Here is a 19,744-nt window from a genome sequence, read left to right on the forward strand (position 1 = left end):
TGTTTTCTCTTAAGATGGCATGTCATTTGTGTTATATCTTGCATGTCATTTGTGTTATATCTTGAAGTTCTCCAGAATCTTAATGGCAAATTAACTGCAACAGAGAAGGCCACGGTGATGTATGAGCCTATGAATGGTGCTAGCAAAAACTCCATGCAGAAACTAGAGTCAAAGTTATCAAAATCTGCAATCTTGTAGATGAAATCTGTTTCTATCAGAAATGTTTCTATACAGGTACACATAGATAACCAAAATTCAGTATTCAATAATGACATTGTATGTGTCTGAGGAGGCTTTCTATTCAGGGAACATTTTCCATTGAAAGGCTTTGTGCCAACTGATGGTGTTTCATTTACTGCTATGGTTCTAAACAAGTGGCTGAGACATTACAAGTAAACTCAGCCTGCTCAGGCAGGTTAACTGGACTCATGACTGTAGCTATGAAACTTCTAAACTTCATCACTATGTAAGGGAGGATTAGGGGAGGTGAGGTTAAAGGATTTTGCTATGAATAAGTGTAGAACACAGGTGTTTTAATTCACGCTCTAAATCAAAGCTGGGACAAGTTGAGATGTAGGCCTTGCTGCACAATAATGTGCAGCTAATCAAATGGAAGCTAAGGCAGTCCCTAAAATATGTATTAACAGGTAAGGAAGAACAAGCCACCAAGACTCATCAGTTGTGTGCAGTGAAGCTACCTCCCTGTTCTGTTTTAGCCTCAATAGCTGGTTATTACTTTGTGTGTCAGCTCAGTGGCCCCTGCAGTTTTGTGTTTACTCTCTATAATGTACAGAGACTCTTACAAATGTTCCTTGGTTTGCTTGCAGACTGCCCTGGAATGCTTGTACTACCGTGAGAAGCGGAAAGGCATAGACTTGGTTCATGACGATGTGGAAAAGAACCTCATAAAGGTAAGACTAGACTTTCTAGTTTATTTTTATAACTGAGGGAATAACCAAAGTCCAACTAAATGTTTATCGGCAAAAGAATTAAAATATTTTCTTTCTTTAGTTGATTTGGAAGACTGAGAGGGGAAAGGAGAAGAAACTGGGTTAAACTATGGTTAATGTTCTGTTCACCCTCCCTAGAGCAAGAGGAATAGCTTGGCATCCATGTGAGGTCTCATCTGGTTCTATCTTCTCTGAAGCTATAAAACAATGTAGAAACAATCTCAGGATTGTTTTCTAGGCCATGGTCTGTAAAATCTCAGAAGTTCTTAGGGTATAAAATGCTGGTTTGCTGCCTTGCTTTTTCTGTACTCTTACTGAACAAAGAACATGAGGATAGTAGTGACTGCTAAATCTTTTAAATAATAATAATAACAAAATTAATAAAATTTTGCAAAACTTTGAAATAAATTATATTGGATGTATATGAAAACAGAAATATTAGAAAAGAAATTTATGGGACAATACCATTCTTTAAGCATTTTTCTGGATTAAAAGATTTCAAAAGGATGTGCAGACCACTTCAAAAACTGGAATGGTTGTTCAGAGCCTACAGTTTGCAACTTGGTGTTTTGGAGTTTCCAGTGAAGAACCAAGGAGCTAACACATAGTGGTTTGATTATTTCAGAATTTAATTCAGCAAGAAAGTTCATGGCAGGATGAAACACAGCTTATCCTTTCACATGACTCAATGAAAACAGATATATTTTAAAATAAAAAATAAAGACTATTTGTCTGATCTCCCCAAGCACTGCTCTGACTATGGAACAAGCTAGATAGTGACAATAAAGGACAACAAAGGACTATTTTGTAATAACATCAAAGCCAGTTCTAAAGTTGCTGTCATTCCTTCATATACAGTACAAGTACAGAGACAGAACGTATATTTTTAAATCCAGGCTGTCTTAATGACTTCCAAATAATTTAAAGCACTTTATTCAGTTTCAAAATGTATTCATATGAATAATTTTACGCACTCAGGTAAGAGAGTACCTTGGGCTAAAAGAGGGTTTCTAAAAAGGAAAGAGGATGGAATACCATAAGGGACTATGAGTACCATGTTCGCATAATTTCCAGTGTGAGTTGTTTGAGTATTTATTTATTTATTTATTTATTTATTTGAATCTGAGTGGAAACTTGGCTTTGAATTTCTTTGATTAATATTTATAGTTGTGAAGAATTTTATAGTATTTATATCAGGCAGCCTACTTCTGAAATCAGGTATGTTTTTGACCTATTCTGCTATTAACAACATGTTTGTATTGTAGAACAATGTAGCAGTAATTAGAGAGAATAGTTTAATGGACTAAGGCTCATGATACAAGTATCTTCATTATACCTAAGCCAAGGAAATTTGGCCTTCTCTTTATTAGAATGACTCAATCCATTAAAATCTACAGGCATGTTTGATGTAATATAAAAAGCCATACAAAAACAACTCCAGAGATACAGCTTTGTAGCACTGAGGAAGAGAGGGACCAAAACACATTCTTTCTTTATCCATATTACTTTTGACATATATGAGATGGTTGCAACATCTAGAATGTAGAATAAAAAGGGTATATTCACTAAAACAAATACAATTTGGTGAAAACACTGACAACTGAATATTTTCCACTCTAGGAAGCTGATGTATTCAAGGATTGTCAAGAAATATTGGCAAAACTTGCCCAGAGAATCAATCGTCAGTTGGGGTAAGACTTTACATTTAATTCCTGTTTTAAAGATAGGAAGCTGAATTCAGTGTTAGCTGATATCTAATGAAGACTATAAATAGCCAGTCCAAAATCAGAGGCTTAGCTTGTTAGATGCTCCTGGCCTTCTACTTCTAATTCTTACGAAGGACAGAATAGTATGTTAAACTGCAGAACAGCAATACCTAGCATTTAAAGCACCAGCTGAACCAAGACAATTTACCATCTTCTGTCAAAGATTTTTCCTATTTGCAGTTCTTCAGACTCATTCATATAAGACCACTACAAAGATGTGGGCATCTGTTTTCCAACTGGCTGACTTAAAAAAAAAAAAAAAAAAAAGTTGCATTCATAGGGATAAAGAACAATCTTATATAACCACCTGGCTAAGAAATGACAATTTGTGTGATGAGACAAGCCATCCTGGGGTTCTGTTCTGGACAGAAATGAGAACAGGACTCCCATGCCATATTGCCATCCTACAGACTGAGGAGGCAGCATGCTTTCAAACAGCACGAGGTAGATGTATTTGCAACTGGAGTTTCCAAAGGTAACTGTGACTCAATTTTTAGAGTCATGTTAAACCTGAAATACTTAATTAAAATAGGGGACACCAGAATTACAGCTCTGTTATGCCAATGCTGCTGTGTGCCACACTGGAGCAAAGTTCAAAGGGAATAAAGGAATTATTATTATTTTTAATTACAAAACTAAATTCGAAAGCAAAATTGTTATTCACAAAAGAAACAGGAATCTATGCACTTCATAAGGTACGAATTGAGTTACAGATTGGACTTAAATTAATTTTATGTATGTTTATATGCATTTTATAGTTAATAATAGTTAAGACTATTCTGAATATAGCCTGTTCTGTTAACTACACTGAACTGATGCAAATTTACAAAGTAATGTTTCTATGACATGACATGATTCTCAAAAGAAACAGGTCAAGTACTCACACACAATGAACATAACATTGTGAAGTCCTTGATTATTACATTACCAGAGATAAAGACCTAAGCAGACTTTATAAATTATTGCTCTTATTAATGGCACTCAGAACTCACATGAGTCAGGTGATACCTGCAGCTCACCCCACTACTGTGACATACGAGGCATATGATCTGATAAAGGCTAAGTTCATACCTGATGGCATGAACTCTTTCTGGCTCTTTAGGACAGCATTTCTGGTTACCTTTCATTCAATTTTGTGACCGTGTCAGGCAGACTAGTACTAATGCCAATTTACATGTACATAATGGAAAAAACAATATTTGCAAAAAACGTCAACACGTTTGCAGTCTTCCTGATGCACTGGAATGCTGCACTTTGATTTTCTTCATCCATATTACTCCCATTACAGTCCAAAGGCCACATCAGGCCTTCCCTGCTTTTGGAAGAGCCAAGGAGGTTAAGTTATTCCAAAAATTCCTTGTGGGTAAGAAAGCAGTGATGGAGCAACATATTTCTCTCCTGCTAAGTGAATTTTTCCCCCCAAATCAAGAGAGATGGCAAACTATAATTCTGGTATGCTCTTTTCTTTCTCACAGCTTTGCCAGCATGAAAGCTATTACTGAATGCCTATTCGCTTTTGCTCCAAGGCTTTCCTTCATGCCACAAAACAGCTATCTGTTGTTTTTCACCCCTGTGGTCAACTCTCATCAAAATGACAAACATCATTCAATGCACTGAGTTAGATGCTATTCTTTGGGGAATACTCACAATAGGCTAAAAGGAGAGCAGGGATGAATGGTACAGCAGCTTCCTCTAGCTAAATTACAGTGCAAAGCATTTTCATGCCACTGTAAATGCCAGCAAACTATAAAATGCAGCATTGCAGGGTGCTAATGAAGGCAAATAGTTACCTAGCACAAAAGCGTTAAAGGCAGTTCAGATTAAGGCAAGACTTTCCCTTCACAGTATCAACAGAGATGTGCAGCATGCCCTGGAGCAGGACCTTTCTGACAAAAACTCTGCCCATTTTATTGATGAGAAGTGCTTTAACCTGAGGAACACATCAGACAGCATCAACTTCTACCATGGAGTGGAGAAAGTAGATGGGACGTGAGTATGACTGGTCACTGTCACCTCCTCTTTCCATGTGACCTGCTCTAAGCCGGAGGCTGGTTGCAGCACAAGTCCTTGCTTATATGTGAAAAGTGATAAAGAAGTGGCTTCTCTCTCTGTATGCCTCTGTCTTTCCTTGGTGCAAAACCCTCCATCACCCTCAGTTATTCCCTGCTTTCTAACAGCTGCCATGGTCGGAGGCCTGGCAGTCTGCAGCACCTATGATGTTCAATGTGCAGTGAGCTGTACGTTTCAGAGAGGACAATCCTTTACAACTGTGTTGCAGCTGACTCCTAGCCTTCAAACTGTTTCATGCAGATACCTCCCTTTGGTATTGATTTATAATCTGTGGCCTTCAGGTTTCAAAACCACAGCAAATCAAAGCAAAATCCAGCTAAAGTGTGCAGTTAAGTGCAACGGGGTGAACAGTGTGCAAGCGTACACCAAGGACTATATAGATATTTATTTTCTTTTGGAAATTAGGCCATCAAGATATAGAGATATGTATTAAATAGTATGACCAGAAAAGATTTGGCATAGTTTAGCATTACTGACTGAATTAAAATTTCCTAATTGTAAACTGTTTTAAACCTTTATCAGTAGTTGCCTTATCAACACCTGCATCCAATCCTGAAGCAATAGCAGAGGGAAAGCAACTTGCAATAGAGGGCAGTGTTTTTGTGCTGATGACCTGCTAGTTCCCTTCTTGCTCTTTAGCATAGCAGTATCTGAATGGTGAATGTACTCCACAATCTCAAATGATGGCGACTCTGTTTTGTTGGACAGAGGAGGGAAATTCCTTATTATTTGTTTAGTTATATTCTACTTTTCATTAAATGATCACCTAATTCATTACTAAAATAAGGGAACATCTGAGAGAAACTTGGCAAGCATTCTGCTGGCTCTAGTAACACTACCTACTTTCAGGATTAGCAATGAATAAAAATATTCTTGTCAACTCTAGTGAAAAAGCAGATTCATGTGGATAAATTTAACAACCCTTTTACTTTCTAACTAACCATAATCCAAAGCAATGCCATTTTTCATTAACATTTTACTGAAGTCATTTGGCAGACTGAGACATACCTGCAGCACTCAGGAGCAGAGCAGGTGTTTTCTGCCTGAATCATTCACCAGAGCCAGCCAGATAAATTAGTCTGGAAAAACAACATTAAAGAACAGATTAAGTACTAAATACTTCAAACAGTCAAGATGAAAACCTTCTTAGAAACTTAATTTTCTGATCAGAAAATGAGTATAATCCATGAGACCAAAAAGATGAAGGAAAAAAAAAAAAAAAGAAAGAATGAATGAACGAACAAATGCCCTGCAGAAAGTACACTGAGATCGTTTGGATAAGTAGTTGTAAACACTGTCAGCTCAGGTTTAATACACTGATTTATGCATTCTACTATGAAATCACGTCGGGTGCCTGAAACTTTTCAGGGCAACTGCCTAAATGAATGTGTAGCACTAAGGATTTCTTAAATGATTTAGGAAGATCAGTGCTCGGTTTGGAGAGAGAGGAATGCCCTATGAAAAACTGAAAAAAGGGCCTCTGAGAAAACAAGCACTGGCATTTTTTTTTTTTTTGCCTCCTTTAATATTAATTCTCAGTGTTAAATTAAAATCTAAATAAAGTAATTGTGAGACTCAAAAAATGGTGACTTATCTATGCAGAGTTTAACACACAGGCGTAGTTCTTAGAAGGAAGTTTTGTGTGGAGAAGGAAGTCTAAAAGTAGGCAGAAGTTTGTCTCAGCCTTTCAGCTTGGTAACTAAAACATATGTATCTTTCCATAAAACATGCTAAATATTTCTGGTTGAAGGGCAGAGTGACCTAGTAGGCTAAGCAATGCATTAAATGGGGTGGTAAATTTAACTCCAAAGAGGGTAGCTTATGTTGCACCACTTTTCAAGCTGGGGGCTCAGGTGGCAAGTTCAGAGTCCCACAGACTCCCAGGTTGGAAAAATCTGAGTCTGGGATTTAGGTTCAACCAATTATGATATTGAATGTCATCTGTGAAGGCTGGGCATGAAACCAAGCATCCCAAAATTTGTGTGGCTACAGGATATTACAGAGGGAACATTCATGGGTGGTATTTTCAGTGCCGGAACTCTACATTCAGTTTTTCTCTATCTACTCACAGACTTTTCCATAGCAATGCCATTTCTGTATGTCCCATAGATATTGAAAATTTAACAATAATAGCCCTGTAAGTTAAAGCAGAAATGTCCATTGTAATACATGGAAAAGTAAGAGGATGAAAATACTCCAGATGATAGAGATGGAGAGTGATGGAGCTGGGAGAAAATTACTTTTTCCTTTCTCCTATCCTAGCTCAGTCAGTGCCTTATCTGTTTTCCTGCTACCATTCATTCCGATGATGAAAGCTACTAGGAGGCCTGAGCCACTTGCTTTATTGTGTAGGTCATACGTATCTCATGAGGCAGGGCTGCTCTGACAGCAGACAAGAAGTGTTGCCTAACATTCCTTCTCCTGTGATTTCTTGCTCATTTTCCCTGGGTTCTCATGTCATCTGGTAGTTGGTGACGCACAACTCAGTTTCCCAGGACAAAGGCTCTGGGTTCATGAAAGTAGACACTATTTGAATCTATTATGATGGTGTGCAATTGGCAGGAGATCACGTTAAATAATCTAATAATCAATTAAAGCCACAAGCACTCTCAAATTTGAAACAAAGAAATGAGTCAAATTTCATTTGACATATAGCAGGTATGAACTCAGACAACCACCTAGTCTGTTAAAGGCTGGAAGAAGCTGCATTGCTGACATTCATACTTGATCCCGACAAAAAAATTTTTAAGCATCACAATACATATACAGCAAAACATAAACTTACTTTGGAGTTGATGTCAGGGGCAGTGAGACCTTTAGTTAGCAGCTATACAAATATTGGCTGGAAAATGAAGATTTTGTTGGGGATTAATGTAATTTAATTATCCAACTTTAAGAAAATAGAGACTTTCATTCTCAAAAAAAAAAAACCACAAAAAAAACCCAACTATTTCTTCTACAATGTTCAAGCAAGCCATAGGAACTCTGTAGAAGCAACAGCTCTCCAAAATCTCAGTGTGAACAAATCTTTGCTGTATATGAAATCATGTGAAACAGAGAAGAAAGAAAAAAATGCATATGAAACCCATAAAATCATCTGATGTATGTGACTGCATAGTTTGTACAATTCAGTGGATGGACACAATCTCAGCGTAATTGCCAATTAATAGAAGATAGCTCACCTAAGCTTTTACTTTTATTTTCCTTACTAGAGTTTCAGTTCCCGTAACATGGGCTAAATTCAGTGAAGACAATATCAGGTGCTCTCAGCATGCAAGGGCCAACTCTGTCAAGCTCCGTGAGGATACAGAGGTTGGACTGGAGAGCACATCTGAGGAGATGTGGAATCAATTCGTCAGCACCAACCTGGCCTTTAATAATCGCATTGCCGAAGTAGCTGATGCAAAGAACAAACTCCAAGCACAACTGGCCAAGGTAAGATTCGCTAAGGGTTGGCAGCTGTATATTATCTTAGTTGTACCTGAAAGGCACAGAAATCTTCTCTAGAATTTACATTCTTCCTGAATAAGCACCTCCCCAAAAGGCATGGCTGCATTACCTTTCTGCAAACAATGCATTTGAATCACAGCAGAAGAGCTCACTCAAAGATGAGCAGACTTGACAAGGTGACAAAGTTTTAGAAGAAACCACACAATGTCTGTCCTATATGGAGAGTCAGTGTGATTATGTTCATTTGCAACTTACATGTCCAAAGTGGGGAAAAATATCTTAGATGGTATTTTTTTTTTCTATTTTTCATTTATTGAGGATATTCCCTGGTGATTTCCTGATCAAAGAAAAGTACACAAACTACTTGGGGGGTAGGGGTGTTAAACAGTGAAATAACTTTGGAAAGCAAACAAATCAGAAGGTCCACAAAGAGCATCACGACTTCTCTCCTTTAGAGGAAAAAGATTAAGTTTTTGCACTTTCATTTTGCAGCAGCAAGGGAAAAGTTCTGAATTTAAAAATACTTATTTTCAAAATGTCATTAGTCTGACTTTGAACCTAAGTTCCAAGTTGTTCTCCACCTTTTAATAAATACACTTCCACATCTTTAACGTGAATTTTTGCCTGGTTGTGGTTGAAAACAGTCTCATATTTCGAGTGGGTCAGACAGTTAACTTTTCAAACATTTTTTCTTTGTTTTCACATGGTAAAAAGCAGAAATGGAAAAGGAGACCTGTATTAAATCCTACCTGTATTACCTTTTCATTCAATTTTCACTGAAAAGTGTGACATGTTGGAAGCGTATTAGTTGAGTTCTGAAACATAGTCTGAAGTTAACAAGAGGTGTTGCCTTTGTACTGACAGATAAAATCTTGTTGAGCTATCAAGACTCACTGTGTTACTTTCATATGACTTCAGGGTTCACTAAGTTCTTCCATTAAGACTCCTTCTCTTACAGAGGAGACTCATGTTCACTCGTTTGTTTCCATGCACATTTGGAAACAATAGAGTTTTCCTGCCATTCTATTTGCCATAAGTAGTTTAAGATGTTTTCAGTTTATTTTTAGGGACTCTTAGGAAAGTGCAAACCAACTAGCTAAATATGTATAAAGTCACAGCACATAAAGTAATGTTTTCTTCTATTTTTTCCTGCTTATAAAGCGTAAAAGATACTGAATGTAGTTTTTGTGTGGTTTGGATCTTACATAAATGAAGCACTTTATCCCTGAATTGGCCATCCAAGTTTCTCATGGATTTAATCTATGAACATTTGCTTCACATTTTCCGTTGGTGTTTTCTAATGCTTTTGAGTGTCCCTTTTATAAAAGAAAGTACAGCACAAGCTAGCACAGGGAGTACATATGGAACCACAAAGTGCATTGTGAGTTATCAACTTACTACCAAAGATTTGGTCACCAAGTCCAGCTGACACAACCTAACTGCTGACAACTTGTACATAAGGGAAGAAAAACTGACTTGTGTCCCTACGCTATCCATACCATTAGATTGCAATAATAAACAAACTGGAGAAACTGAAGTAATCACATTTGTATAAAGAAAATTTAGTTTGTGTCATACCCAGAGATAAAAAAACACGTCATACAAAATTGCACTCTATGAACTGCTGTTTTTACTGCTGAGTTGTGTGGTGATAGCACATACGTAGCAGAGAGATCTTCATTTAAAACTCCACAGTAATGTAGTTACATCAGAATAACAAAATGCTGGAAGAAAACTGCACAAGCTAGTGAGGAATAATTCAGGCTGGTCAGTGTTGTCAATTTTGGAGGAAAGTTAATGGTTTTGTTTTCATTCACCATGCAGCTTCCACAGGCTGTCACTTCCTGAGGAACTGAGTAAAACTTATCCTCGGGTCTTCTGGATAACAGAAGAGGGCTAAGGGCCCTTCTTAGGCTACCAGTATCCACACTATAACGTAGGTGTCTAGTTTTGATTTTTGATTGCAACCACAGGTCTATACATGGCAGAAACCAAAAGCATGGAGTAACTATGAAAAGGAAAATGCCATGGCTTTATTGAGCAAAAGTATTGCTGGTTAAGCTGTGGATGAGGTTATATGATAGAAATCCTACTATTTCTCTTGCTCATGATGATACCTCAAAAGCACAAGAGCAAAGAGAAATAAAACTAGGGAAGAAGTGAGTAAGGAGTGAGTACTCATTTCACAGCCATCTATAGGTAAGCATAGCAGACTACCTTTTCTTCTTTCTCCTGGCTTGCATTTAAACTTGTAACACTCAGAGAAAAAAGTACTGCTAGGGTGTTTTAATAAGACAGCCAACAGTGCAGCTGGGACCCGAGGCTTTCCTTTAAACTCTACCACACTTCTGTTCTTCTTTTGGGATGTGATAATAGTCAAATGCAGCTAAACTACGGTTCCTGTTCCTTTCACATCTAATAGCAACCAGACAATGGGTGCCACAATTTCATTTTTTTTGAATTTAGAAAATGAATCATTCTTTCAAAGGCTGTTTTTGCACTGACTTTTCAAGCAACGAATGCTGCTATTAGAGACCTCCTTCCCTCTACCAAATTCTTCTCGTAGCTAAGCAGACTACCTCCATGAATTTAGAGAAGAGTGAGCATAGAAAAGGTATGCTGTCTTGGAACCAGGAAAAGATTTATATTTAATGAGGTCTGGAGCCCATTTCTGAATGAAAAAATGTTTTTCTGCTTTGTGAAACAGCCAAATCTCTTCCAGACAAAAAGGCTATACAGGGAACCTCAGGCAACCATTTGTTTCTAAAATCTGTACGCTCAGAATGGAAAGAATAAAAAAAACACATACATAAAAGAGTAAACAGTGTGAATATGTGGTCAAAAAATTACCAGATATTGAAATAGCACATTTTCTTCTGTTTATGTCACTTGCACATAAAAGATCATCTGGCTAAGATTATGAACCAAATGCCCAATGCCTCAGCTTGTGTTCCACTACATTTTCTTTAACAACATAGAGGACCAGGTGGAATAGTTTTTGTCTTACGTTGTAGATTTCATCTACTGGCTCTGGAAACATTTTGTTATCCTTTGGAACTAAACTTTTTGTAAAAACTTACAAAACCTGGGATCCTACACTGTATTAGTGTCTGTGATTGATACTGTGGTGGAGATGCATGCTGTGGTTAGCATTTGCACTTAAAATGTTGTACATTTATGTACCTAAAATGTTTCTCCTAGCCTGAGTTTTTTCATATTTTGTTTATATTGCAGGGATATATAAAGGTGAATACCAACCAAACTAATTCCACCCTTTCATTGAGTTATTTTAAAAAATAAAATTCCATATGGAAAACCCCTGTTTATTTTTCTTCTGCTAGTTAAAAAAATAAAATCTCCCACATTAGGGGAGTTTTATGTCACTTGGCCACAGCATGATGTCTACTCATATACCTATCTTGCTGTCACAGAGAGGAAAAACAACTCTGTTAGTCTTCACATGTGCAAAAGCACATATGCATCTCCATCCACCGCCAGTAGAATTGGCCTTTGACTTAAGCTCAAGAAATAATATTTGTCCAAAAATAAAGTGGGTGACATTATACGTGCCTGGGTCATGCCTGTAGAGACAGAAGGCCAGCCTCCGTTTCAGGGTTGGAAAGCATCAAGGAACAGTTAGTACCCAACTCCCTTTGTCAGAATCCTTTAATATTTACATGAAAACAGTTCACATACTCTACATATTCTGTGCTGTAGGGATATGCCAGAAGGAGGGAATGACTGTTTCTGTCAGAGGGGTAGGGCCACAAGACAACAATATATTGTCTAGTCATGGATAAATTGCATTAAAAACAGTAGTACCAAGTGATACATGGAACAGAGGTGTATCAGTGAAGAGTGAGATCTCTGCTCACCATGTAGGCTGTCCTTACAGCCACCCTTTCATGATCCTAACTTTCTCTGCAAGAACGCCATTGCTTCAAACCTGTTTAGGGAAAGGCACTACCAAAAGGAACATGGATATTGCTTTTGTAATAATCCATTAGAACATTGTTGTATTGCTGTTCTCAACTGGTAAACAGCCTCTCTCTTCCTGCCTTTCTTTCCTTTGCTTGATGACAGTATTGTATCACACACAAGATTATGTGAACAGAGTGCTACTCATTTATTGCTTGGAAAACAATAAACTGGAAAAAAAATACAGGAATGAACAAGATTTACTTAGTTCTGAATTTATGCAGGCAAACTAAGAAATATCACATGGAGATTGCTATACCTGTTATTTTTCAGAGCTAGGATTTTCTCCTTAGTGGACATTTGCGCGTGTTGCATCGTGTACCTTCTTTCCTGCATGCTGCTGCCTGCCGGGCTGCTTTACAGAGCTGCTGTCCAGAAGAATTGCTGGGTAGACATTCTAGTTCACAAGTAGCTGGTAACAGTTATGCTAGTGAAGGCTCTGTGTGGATGCTCCCTAGCATTCTTTCCAGCTCTTCTTCCTCCTCCTAAAAAAATACCACATTTATATTAAAAAACAAAATGTAAAGAAAAACAGTGTCTATTATTACATCTGTTTAGTTTTATTGTAGGATGTTGTCTACCTTTATGTCCAGCTAAGTATGTTCTTTTTACCAAAAGACACACAGAAAGTCTCTATGCAATGAAGGTATCCTGTTGTTTTTACTTCTATCAAGTATTATGCCAGGAGTTTTGCCAGGACCTTCTCCATCAATGACATAATGTCTCCATTTCAGGTTACAAACTGTGCAAGTCTGAGTAATGACTACACAGCAGTCCATCTGCTTTTAGAAGTATTTTGTCTGCTACTAGTACTTCTTTCTGGTGGATTTGTACCTCAGTTTCTACCATGTTCCTGCACCATTTACCTTGAATTACTGACACACAATTAAATAGCAGATCCCAAAAACATTCCTGTTGCAACTGATTGAGCTTCTGTCACAGCATTTAACCTTGTTTCCCACTACAGAGCATCCACATGGCATATTTAGAAACACATGAACAAAACACATTCTTCAGAGAAAGACTTCATATAGTTTGCCTTAACTATATACAATTCCCAATTCACTTAAGGCCAAGGGATGCACGTAAGAACTCTTCCTGGCAGGCATTTGATAAACAAACCTAAGAAAATTATTTAAAGAGCAATGGAGCAAAAACTCCAACAATCAAATGCATGACACAGCCTTTGCTTCTTTTTCTTATCTAAATCAGTCCAAACAAGACCAAATGCTTTCAATTTCTCATCATCAGACAATGCACAAGGATGAAAACATACATGCGCTACCATTTTATAGTACATATCACCTGCTCCACTACATTTTTTACTATAAACCTACACTAATTTGCATTTAGCTAAAGGAATGGTTTAGTGACTTACAGATGTCTTGTGTTAGAACAGCTATGTTTTTACCCTTTTTTCTACTTGGAGTTTGGTCTGAGTGTCAGTACTGAATAGGCTCCAAGTTCAGATCAAGTTTCCAAGTCAGCATAAGGAAAGTCTCCAAAAAGCATTGTTTGTCAGTGATTCCTACTTGTCTTTCTACATTCTCAGTCCAGCTGCTGTGTGCTCTCACTGTTACCCCATTGATGTATTCAGGAAACCGTTTGAGTTCTCTTCACTTCGGATTTTCATCACCTGCTATTTGGCTTTTCCTGCCTGCCGCTTCTTCGGGGGAGGCTGGCTGGTGAGGCTGACAGCCTCCAAGTCTATCAGAAGAGACTTGCATAGGGGAACAGTAAAAAGGGATTAAAGTGCTTTTGTATGGCTTTGAACATTAATCTACTGAATGCAGAAAGGAAATGCTGTCCTTAAAAACTTGCTTTATAAGTTTCCCTGTCTAGTTCACGGTACAGCTTCCATGCAGAATTATCCCCTCCCCACTTTGGTTTATTTTTTTTTCTAGAGGATTGAGACAATTTGCCATCTTTACAGTGGCAATCAAGCTAAGTACATGGAAGCAAGGGTGTGGTATAAAGCATTCCCTACTGCAACTCCAAAGCCTGGAAGTCATCACAACTGCAAGAACGCTTAAAGGATTGGAAAGCAGGCTTTTGCTTGAATAAGTTCCTCAACTTCCTCAACTTTCTCCGTAGCAGGCTGAAAAGGATGACGTTAGTAGCACTAGATGACACCACTTTATTTAGCTTATCCAAATAACTGTTGTGTAGGGCAGAGAATTTGCTAAATCCACACATATATATACAGAAGACAAAAGAATTATAATAGAAGACTCTTTGCTTGAGCAGACAAAAACAAAGAATCAGTGGCCAGACAAATCCAGATGGAAAACATAAGCGCTTATTTTTCAGAGCAAAGGAATTCATCACTGCAACAACTTACCACAGATAGGTTGCTTCATTAGCACCAGGAATCAGGATCACTGTTCTCCCTGAAAGTTCTGCTCTTTCTACAGGCACAGGCTTATGAAGAGGAATTACTGCAGGACTGACTAACATCCTGCGGGCAGTGCAGGCAGCTAGATAACTAAAACTTCCTTCTCGCCCTGAGATCGAATATTTCCTATTTCCATTTCAGTCCCAGCTTCACAAGTCTGTCATTTAATTCATCTTACTCGATTCTGGGATTAATCGAGGTCATAACAAGGTGAGGTTCATCCAGAATCTGGATGGCAGAACCCTAAAAATATGAGGTGCTGGAGGCAGAAGACGAGGAGCCCTGCCTGGCTCGTTGGCGAGGGTTAGCTCCCAAACCAAGAAAGGTGTTACGGCTCCGCTGTGTTTCATCGTCACTGGGCTCCCAGTGGATGTGGTTGTTTGGGGATGGAAGTATTCTGTAAGGGTCTAATCACAATGTATAACTCTGGTCAGGCTCAGAGCTTTTCTAGAACCTGATTTTTAGGTGAATAGAAAATATAGCCTACGGAATACAGTGTAAGAGATAGTGATATGGCGCCTTCATGCCTCACTGCAAGAAACATTCAATTTATGACAAGAAAAATTATGGTAAATATATTTTACGTCTGATGTAAAATGTACACAAATCTTTAGGGAAAGAAAGAAAACCTTTAATCATGGTGCCAGCCCCTCATTAATATGTTTGCATCTCTTTTCCATAAAGTTAATATTAACATAAATAGTTACCTTGGCCTCACTCTCCTGGAAATACCCAATAGGACAGGATGTTTACATGCAATAGCTCTGAGAATCAGTCAGACCAGACAGCAAGTGACGTATCTACATAGCCCACTATTTATACCATGCCTAAACACCAGATTATCTCAGCTAGCACCATGCAAGACAGAACACCTGCACTCTGCTCAGAAGCATTTGTATGTTCAGAGGCAGAGCTGCCCAGCACCACCCTTCCTGCAAGGTTTACTGTTCCTCTACCCGGGAGCACAGGGATCAGAAACATTCTAGAAAAACAGATACATGTTTAGTAAAACCATGAAAAAAAAACCACCTACTCCAAAAAAAAGAGAAACCATGATTCTGAGTATTTCCATTCAGTTCACTGAGAAATGTATGCTCTTAAAAACAGTTTCCCCCACTCTTTTTTTTTTTTTTAACCCCTAGGGTTTGAAAAGTCAGTGTACTACATCAATATATGGTGGAAATTAACTCTTGCCTTTTTGTTTGATATATTTTACTCTATACCTGGAGAAACTACAGAATTCTTTTTTAGTAAGTTACTCCATCTCTTAAGCAGTTTACCCTCACAGAGTTTCCATCCCTCACACAATATTTTTTATTAAATTTAAATTTATTTATAAATTAAAAAACAACCAACCTTTCCTGTCTTAGCAACTACTGAATATGTTTATATGGTGGCTAGACAAAAATACGGAATACATTTTATACTCACACCATTTACTTCTAATTCAAAGCATAAACCTACTTGCGTTTATAACTAGCATAAAACACAGGATGAAAACCAGGAAAACCTCCGTGGCAGTAAAACCAGGAACTGCCTACCAGCCTCTGAAAGAATTTTCAAACTTCTCATCTGTGAAATTCTAAGAGGAGCCTGCCTATGGCTGTCGAAAAGGCCTTGCTCTGAACAGGGCCATAACGAACTCCTGAAATCAGACAGGCAGTGCCCACCCAAGCTGCATGAAGAAGAGGGGAGGCAGGGCTGTGAGCAGGAGCATGCATATAGGAGAGGGAGCACCTTCCCCACGGCACTCTCCCCACGCAGGCCTTCATCTCAGACCGTGATGTATCCTCACGTAAATTTTATGCAAGTTTTTGTTTGCCACTTTTTTCTCTTCCTCATTTTATGTCTTAAAACCTGAGTCATTTACAGTTTCTTATGCCTGTTTCTGGTGGCTGGGTATACACTTAATCTTATTGTTTAATATTGGAACCTGTTGGACGATTAACAAAGAGTGACTCAGAATTGGTTGGGAAGGTGGGTGCTGGTTGGTGTAAGCAGCACAAACTTGCCTGGAAAAACCTGTTTGAAGGAGGAAATAATTATTTAAGCTGGGACTACATACACATTAGACTGTTACCTACAAACCAAGAGAAGTTACAGGTGAAAACTAAGGCACTAACTTGAAAACAAAAGTAGATTTTTGTCTCCTAAAATGGTTGCTTTGTCTCACGAAATCATAAAGACTTGCATAGACTAGACCAGAGTACTAACTCTGGGCAAGTGGAGAATCCTGGCTTCTCTGCGCGCCATGCAGCAATCCTCCACTTCATGGAGTAGCCTAAGGGGAACATAAAATGGGGTAGGCTAGAATAAGCATAATCAAGTGAGAGCTATTGCTCATCAGGATGCATTCAGGTTATCATGAATCCATGTGCCTTTATTTGCAAAATCTCACACCAAGGGACACACTTCCAGCTGCCAAGTAAAGGCAGCCTGGATTGAATGAAAACAAGCCTTTTCTGACATTGATATAGAAGAAAATTTTTTTCTGCTGTGACATTTAAATATGAGAAACAGAGGTGGTTGTTACTACTACTGCTCCCTCCCCTGCAGCCCATCTGCACTCAGGCAATTCATATAGGCTTCCAGAGGAAACAGGATTTAGTTCAAGGCAGCAGTGCTGATATATGTTTATAAAACTGTTCCTTATTCTCAGAAAGGGCTGTCTTGTACCAAAACAAGAGATGGGTGTATGTAGTAGCTTGTCTAGAAAAGAAGCATTTTCAGGCTTTAAGGGTCATGAGACAAACATCGACAACGTAGCTTAGTGTGACGGGGTTTACGTTTCATTAATGACTAGAAAGAATCTCATTTCTAACAAGAATCAGCAGCTGCATGAGCCATAGCAGTTCCTCTCTGTGGCACCATCTCTTTGTAGAGGCATCTTTTCTCTATTAAAGGGATGTGTACCCTTCTCTCAGATGAAGTAACTTCAGACAGAACAGTGTGCACAAGACTCAAACTGCAGATTTAATTGTTATTTTGACCAGGTTTAGCAAAAACACATTAATAATAGAGTATTTTATGATACGCCTAAAGTGCTGGTCCTGCAGCATCCGAAGGCATGAAACAGTGTAAAATTGTAGAAAAATATGACAGAACTTCTGAGGCTTATTTTTGTCCTTCAATAGTTAAGCATGTAGCAATGAGGTATACAAATAAGCATTTTCTTGTGTATAGTTATGTTATTTTGAAAATATTTTTGCAAATCCAGCCCAAGTTAAATGATTCCATACTTTTCTCCCCCTTTAATTTTAATAAAGCTGTTTTAAAATAAACATCTTGTACATTTAAAGGGACAGTGAAAAAGTTAAATAGAAACTTCATATAAGTGTGAAATTGATTGGATTATTTTCAAGGGTAAAAGTAAAAAAAATGCATATATGAATTTGGTGGAAGGAGGCTTTTTAGAGGATTGGAAATTGTTACAGTGAACATATGAAAGGCTCAGAGTCCCTGGTCCTCTCTTTCAATCTGTATGGGGTAGATGGGTAAACCATGCAGAAATTGATTGTAAGGACACAGATTAAATATCCAGATGTATATTTAATGACTTCTTTGTTCTGTAAGTAGTATTTACATTCTAATAGTTTCTTTTCTTTTTTTTCCCTCCTCTCTCTCTTCTGTGAAAATGTTACGTTTAAGACAGTTATAAAGAAAATGTTGGGGATTTTGTATGTTTCCTTTGGCACACATAGAATTTAAAGTATGCTTTAGCTTTCAGATCTGTTGACTGTATTTATGCCATCCCTATTTCCATTGTTATGAAGCTTTATAGATAAAAACTTGCAATATTCCCAAGCCCAGACCAATCCAGTGGAGACTCTTGATGTCCCTGTTGAATTGTACAACGCATTGATTTGAAGATCTTTTCCTTGGGCCCAAACTAGTCAGCTGCTTCTCTTAACTGTGGCATTTAGACATCCCATACAAATATACACAAAAAATGCACAAAACCACTGCTCAAAATGATTCTAACTCTTCTAAAATACAGTTAAACTATTTGAGTCATTACCTGCTGATGTTACATTCTGTTGAGGAGTGTGACTATTAAATGTTTGTCTTCTTTTGTTAAATGATTCCTGGACTATTTCTTACCATCATCTGAATTAAAACAAACAAACAAACAAAACTTTATAAATCATAAAATGATGACCTGCAATTAAGCTTCAAAAGAAATAAACCCTAAACACCAGAGTAAAGAACATGATAATGCCTATTAAGAATTTGGCTATCATATGACAGTAAAAATTGTCCTAATTCATTTCACATTTAAGATCTGGGTTACACTTGTAATCCGAAGATTGAAAGATATCATAGTTTTAATCTAAAATAATGTAGTCATATGCTCTAAAATGAATCAGCCACATTTACACTATTTAAGTATGGTAACTTACAATAAACTTAAAACTTTTACAGAATCAATTGGTTGAAATATGGAAACGGGGATGAAAAAAGTTTTAAAAAGTGAGATACACAATATTAAATATAAAGGAATTTACAAAAGTAGGAGGCACCTGCCTCCCACCGTATTATGTGGCTGCTACTTTTTGCATTCAGCTACCAAACACTGAGCAAAGCTTCAGAAGCAAAAAAGAGTAATGATAACTGTCAGACCACAGCATTTTAAAGATGCTTGTGTTGTCCATATGACTATCCTGATTACATGATGAAACACGTGTGACTTTAGTGCTTCTTTCTCCCAGTCTTTCTGTGTACTCAGCCTATGAAAATTCACGTCCTTGGTGAAGTGAGAGAGTGGAAGGAGAGCAGTTTTCTGAAAGCTCTCAAGAATGCTGCAGCACAAAACTCTCCTCATGTCCTGGCAGGAAAGGTTTCCAGATGGGCAGCTGCCTGAGCCAGTCCCTCACCATGCTCTCTGAGGAACACACTGCTCAGCATTTGTTGTTTTTGCTTCTTGCCTTTGGAGGTCATCCAGAAATGACGTAGGCTGGTGCAACGCTATCTGGTGATCCTCCCCACCAATCCGTTTATGTAGAGTAGATTATCTAAATCATTTTATCCAATGTGTAGCCTGAATGAGTAATCAAAAATTGTTAGTACAAAGCTTCTGTGATGTGTTGGAGGTGGTTCCCCTGAGGGCATTTTAGTCTGTAGGTCTGAACTGACAG

General features: G+C 37.9%; 1 protein-coding gene and 1 long non-coding RNA gene across 10 annotated transcripts in view; one reads left to right on the plus strand and one right to left on the minus strand.

Moving 5' to 3' along the window:
* Positions 1 to 19,744, plus strand: part of TEKT5 (tektin 5) — a 34,123-nt gene that overhangs the window by 5,221 nt on the left and 9,158 nt on the right. Inside the window, exons 4-7 of the mRNA XM_080556949.1 lie at positions 828 to 911; positions 2,571 to 2,641; positions 4,562 to 4,705; positions 7,999 to 8,221. Of these exons, the coding sequence (XP_080413075.1) occupies positions 828 to 911; positions 2,571 to 2,641; positions 4,562 to 4,705; positions 7,999 to 8,221 (522 nt within the window). The remainder of the gene's footprint in view (positions 1 to 827; positions 912 to 2,570; positions 2,642 to 4,561; positions 4,706 to 7,998; positions 8,222 to 19,744) is intronic.
* Positions 1,559 to 19,744, minus strand: part of LOC308178402 — an 88,241-nt gene continuing 70,055 nt past the window's right edge. The window contains exons 8-12 of one of the 9 annotated variants that reach the window (XR_013939726.1): positions 18,628 to 18,716; positions 12,537 to 12,699; positions 7,572 to 7,628; positions 5,795 to 5,865; positions 1,559 to 2,485 (exon numbers count right to left, since the gene is read on the minus strand). This is a non-coding gene — a long non-coding RNA (uncharacterized lncRNA). Of the gene's footprint in view, positions 4,032 to 5,794; positions 5,866 to 7,571; positions 7,629 to 12,473; positions 12,700 to 18,627; positions 18,717 to 19,744 lie in introns of all 9 variants that reach the window. The other 8 variants (XR_013939731.1, XR_013939732.1, XR_013939733.1 and 5 more) reach the window with 8 other exon arrangements.

This window comes from Anser brachyrhynchus (genome assembly GCF_964034855.1).
Source record: "Anser brachyrhynchus genome assembly, chromosome: 15".
In the NCBI taxonomy this organism is placed as follows: Eukaryota; Metazoa; Chordata; class Aves; order Anseriformes; family Anatidae; genus Anser; species Anser brachyrhynchus.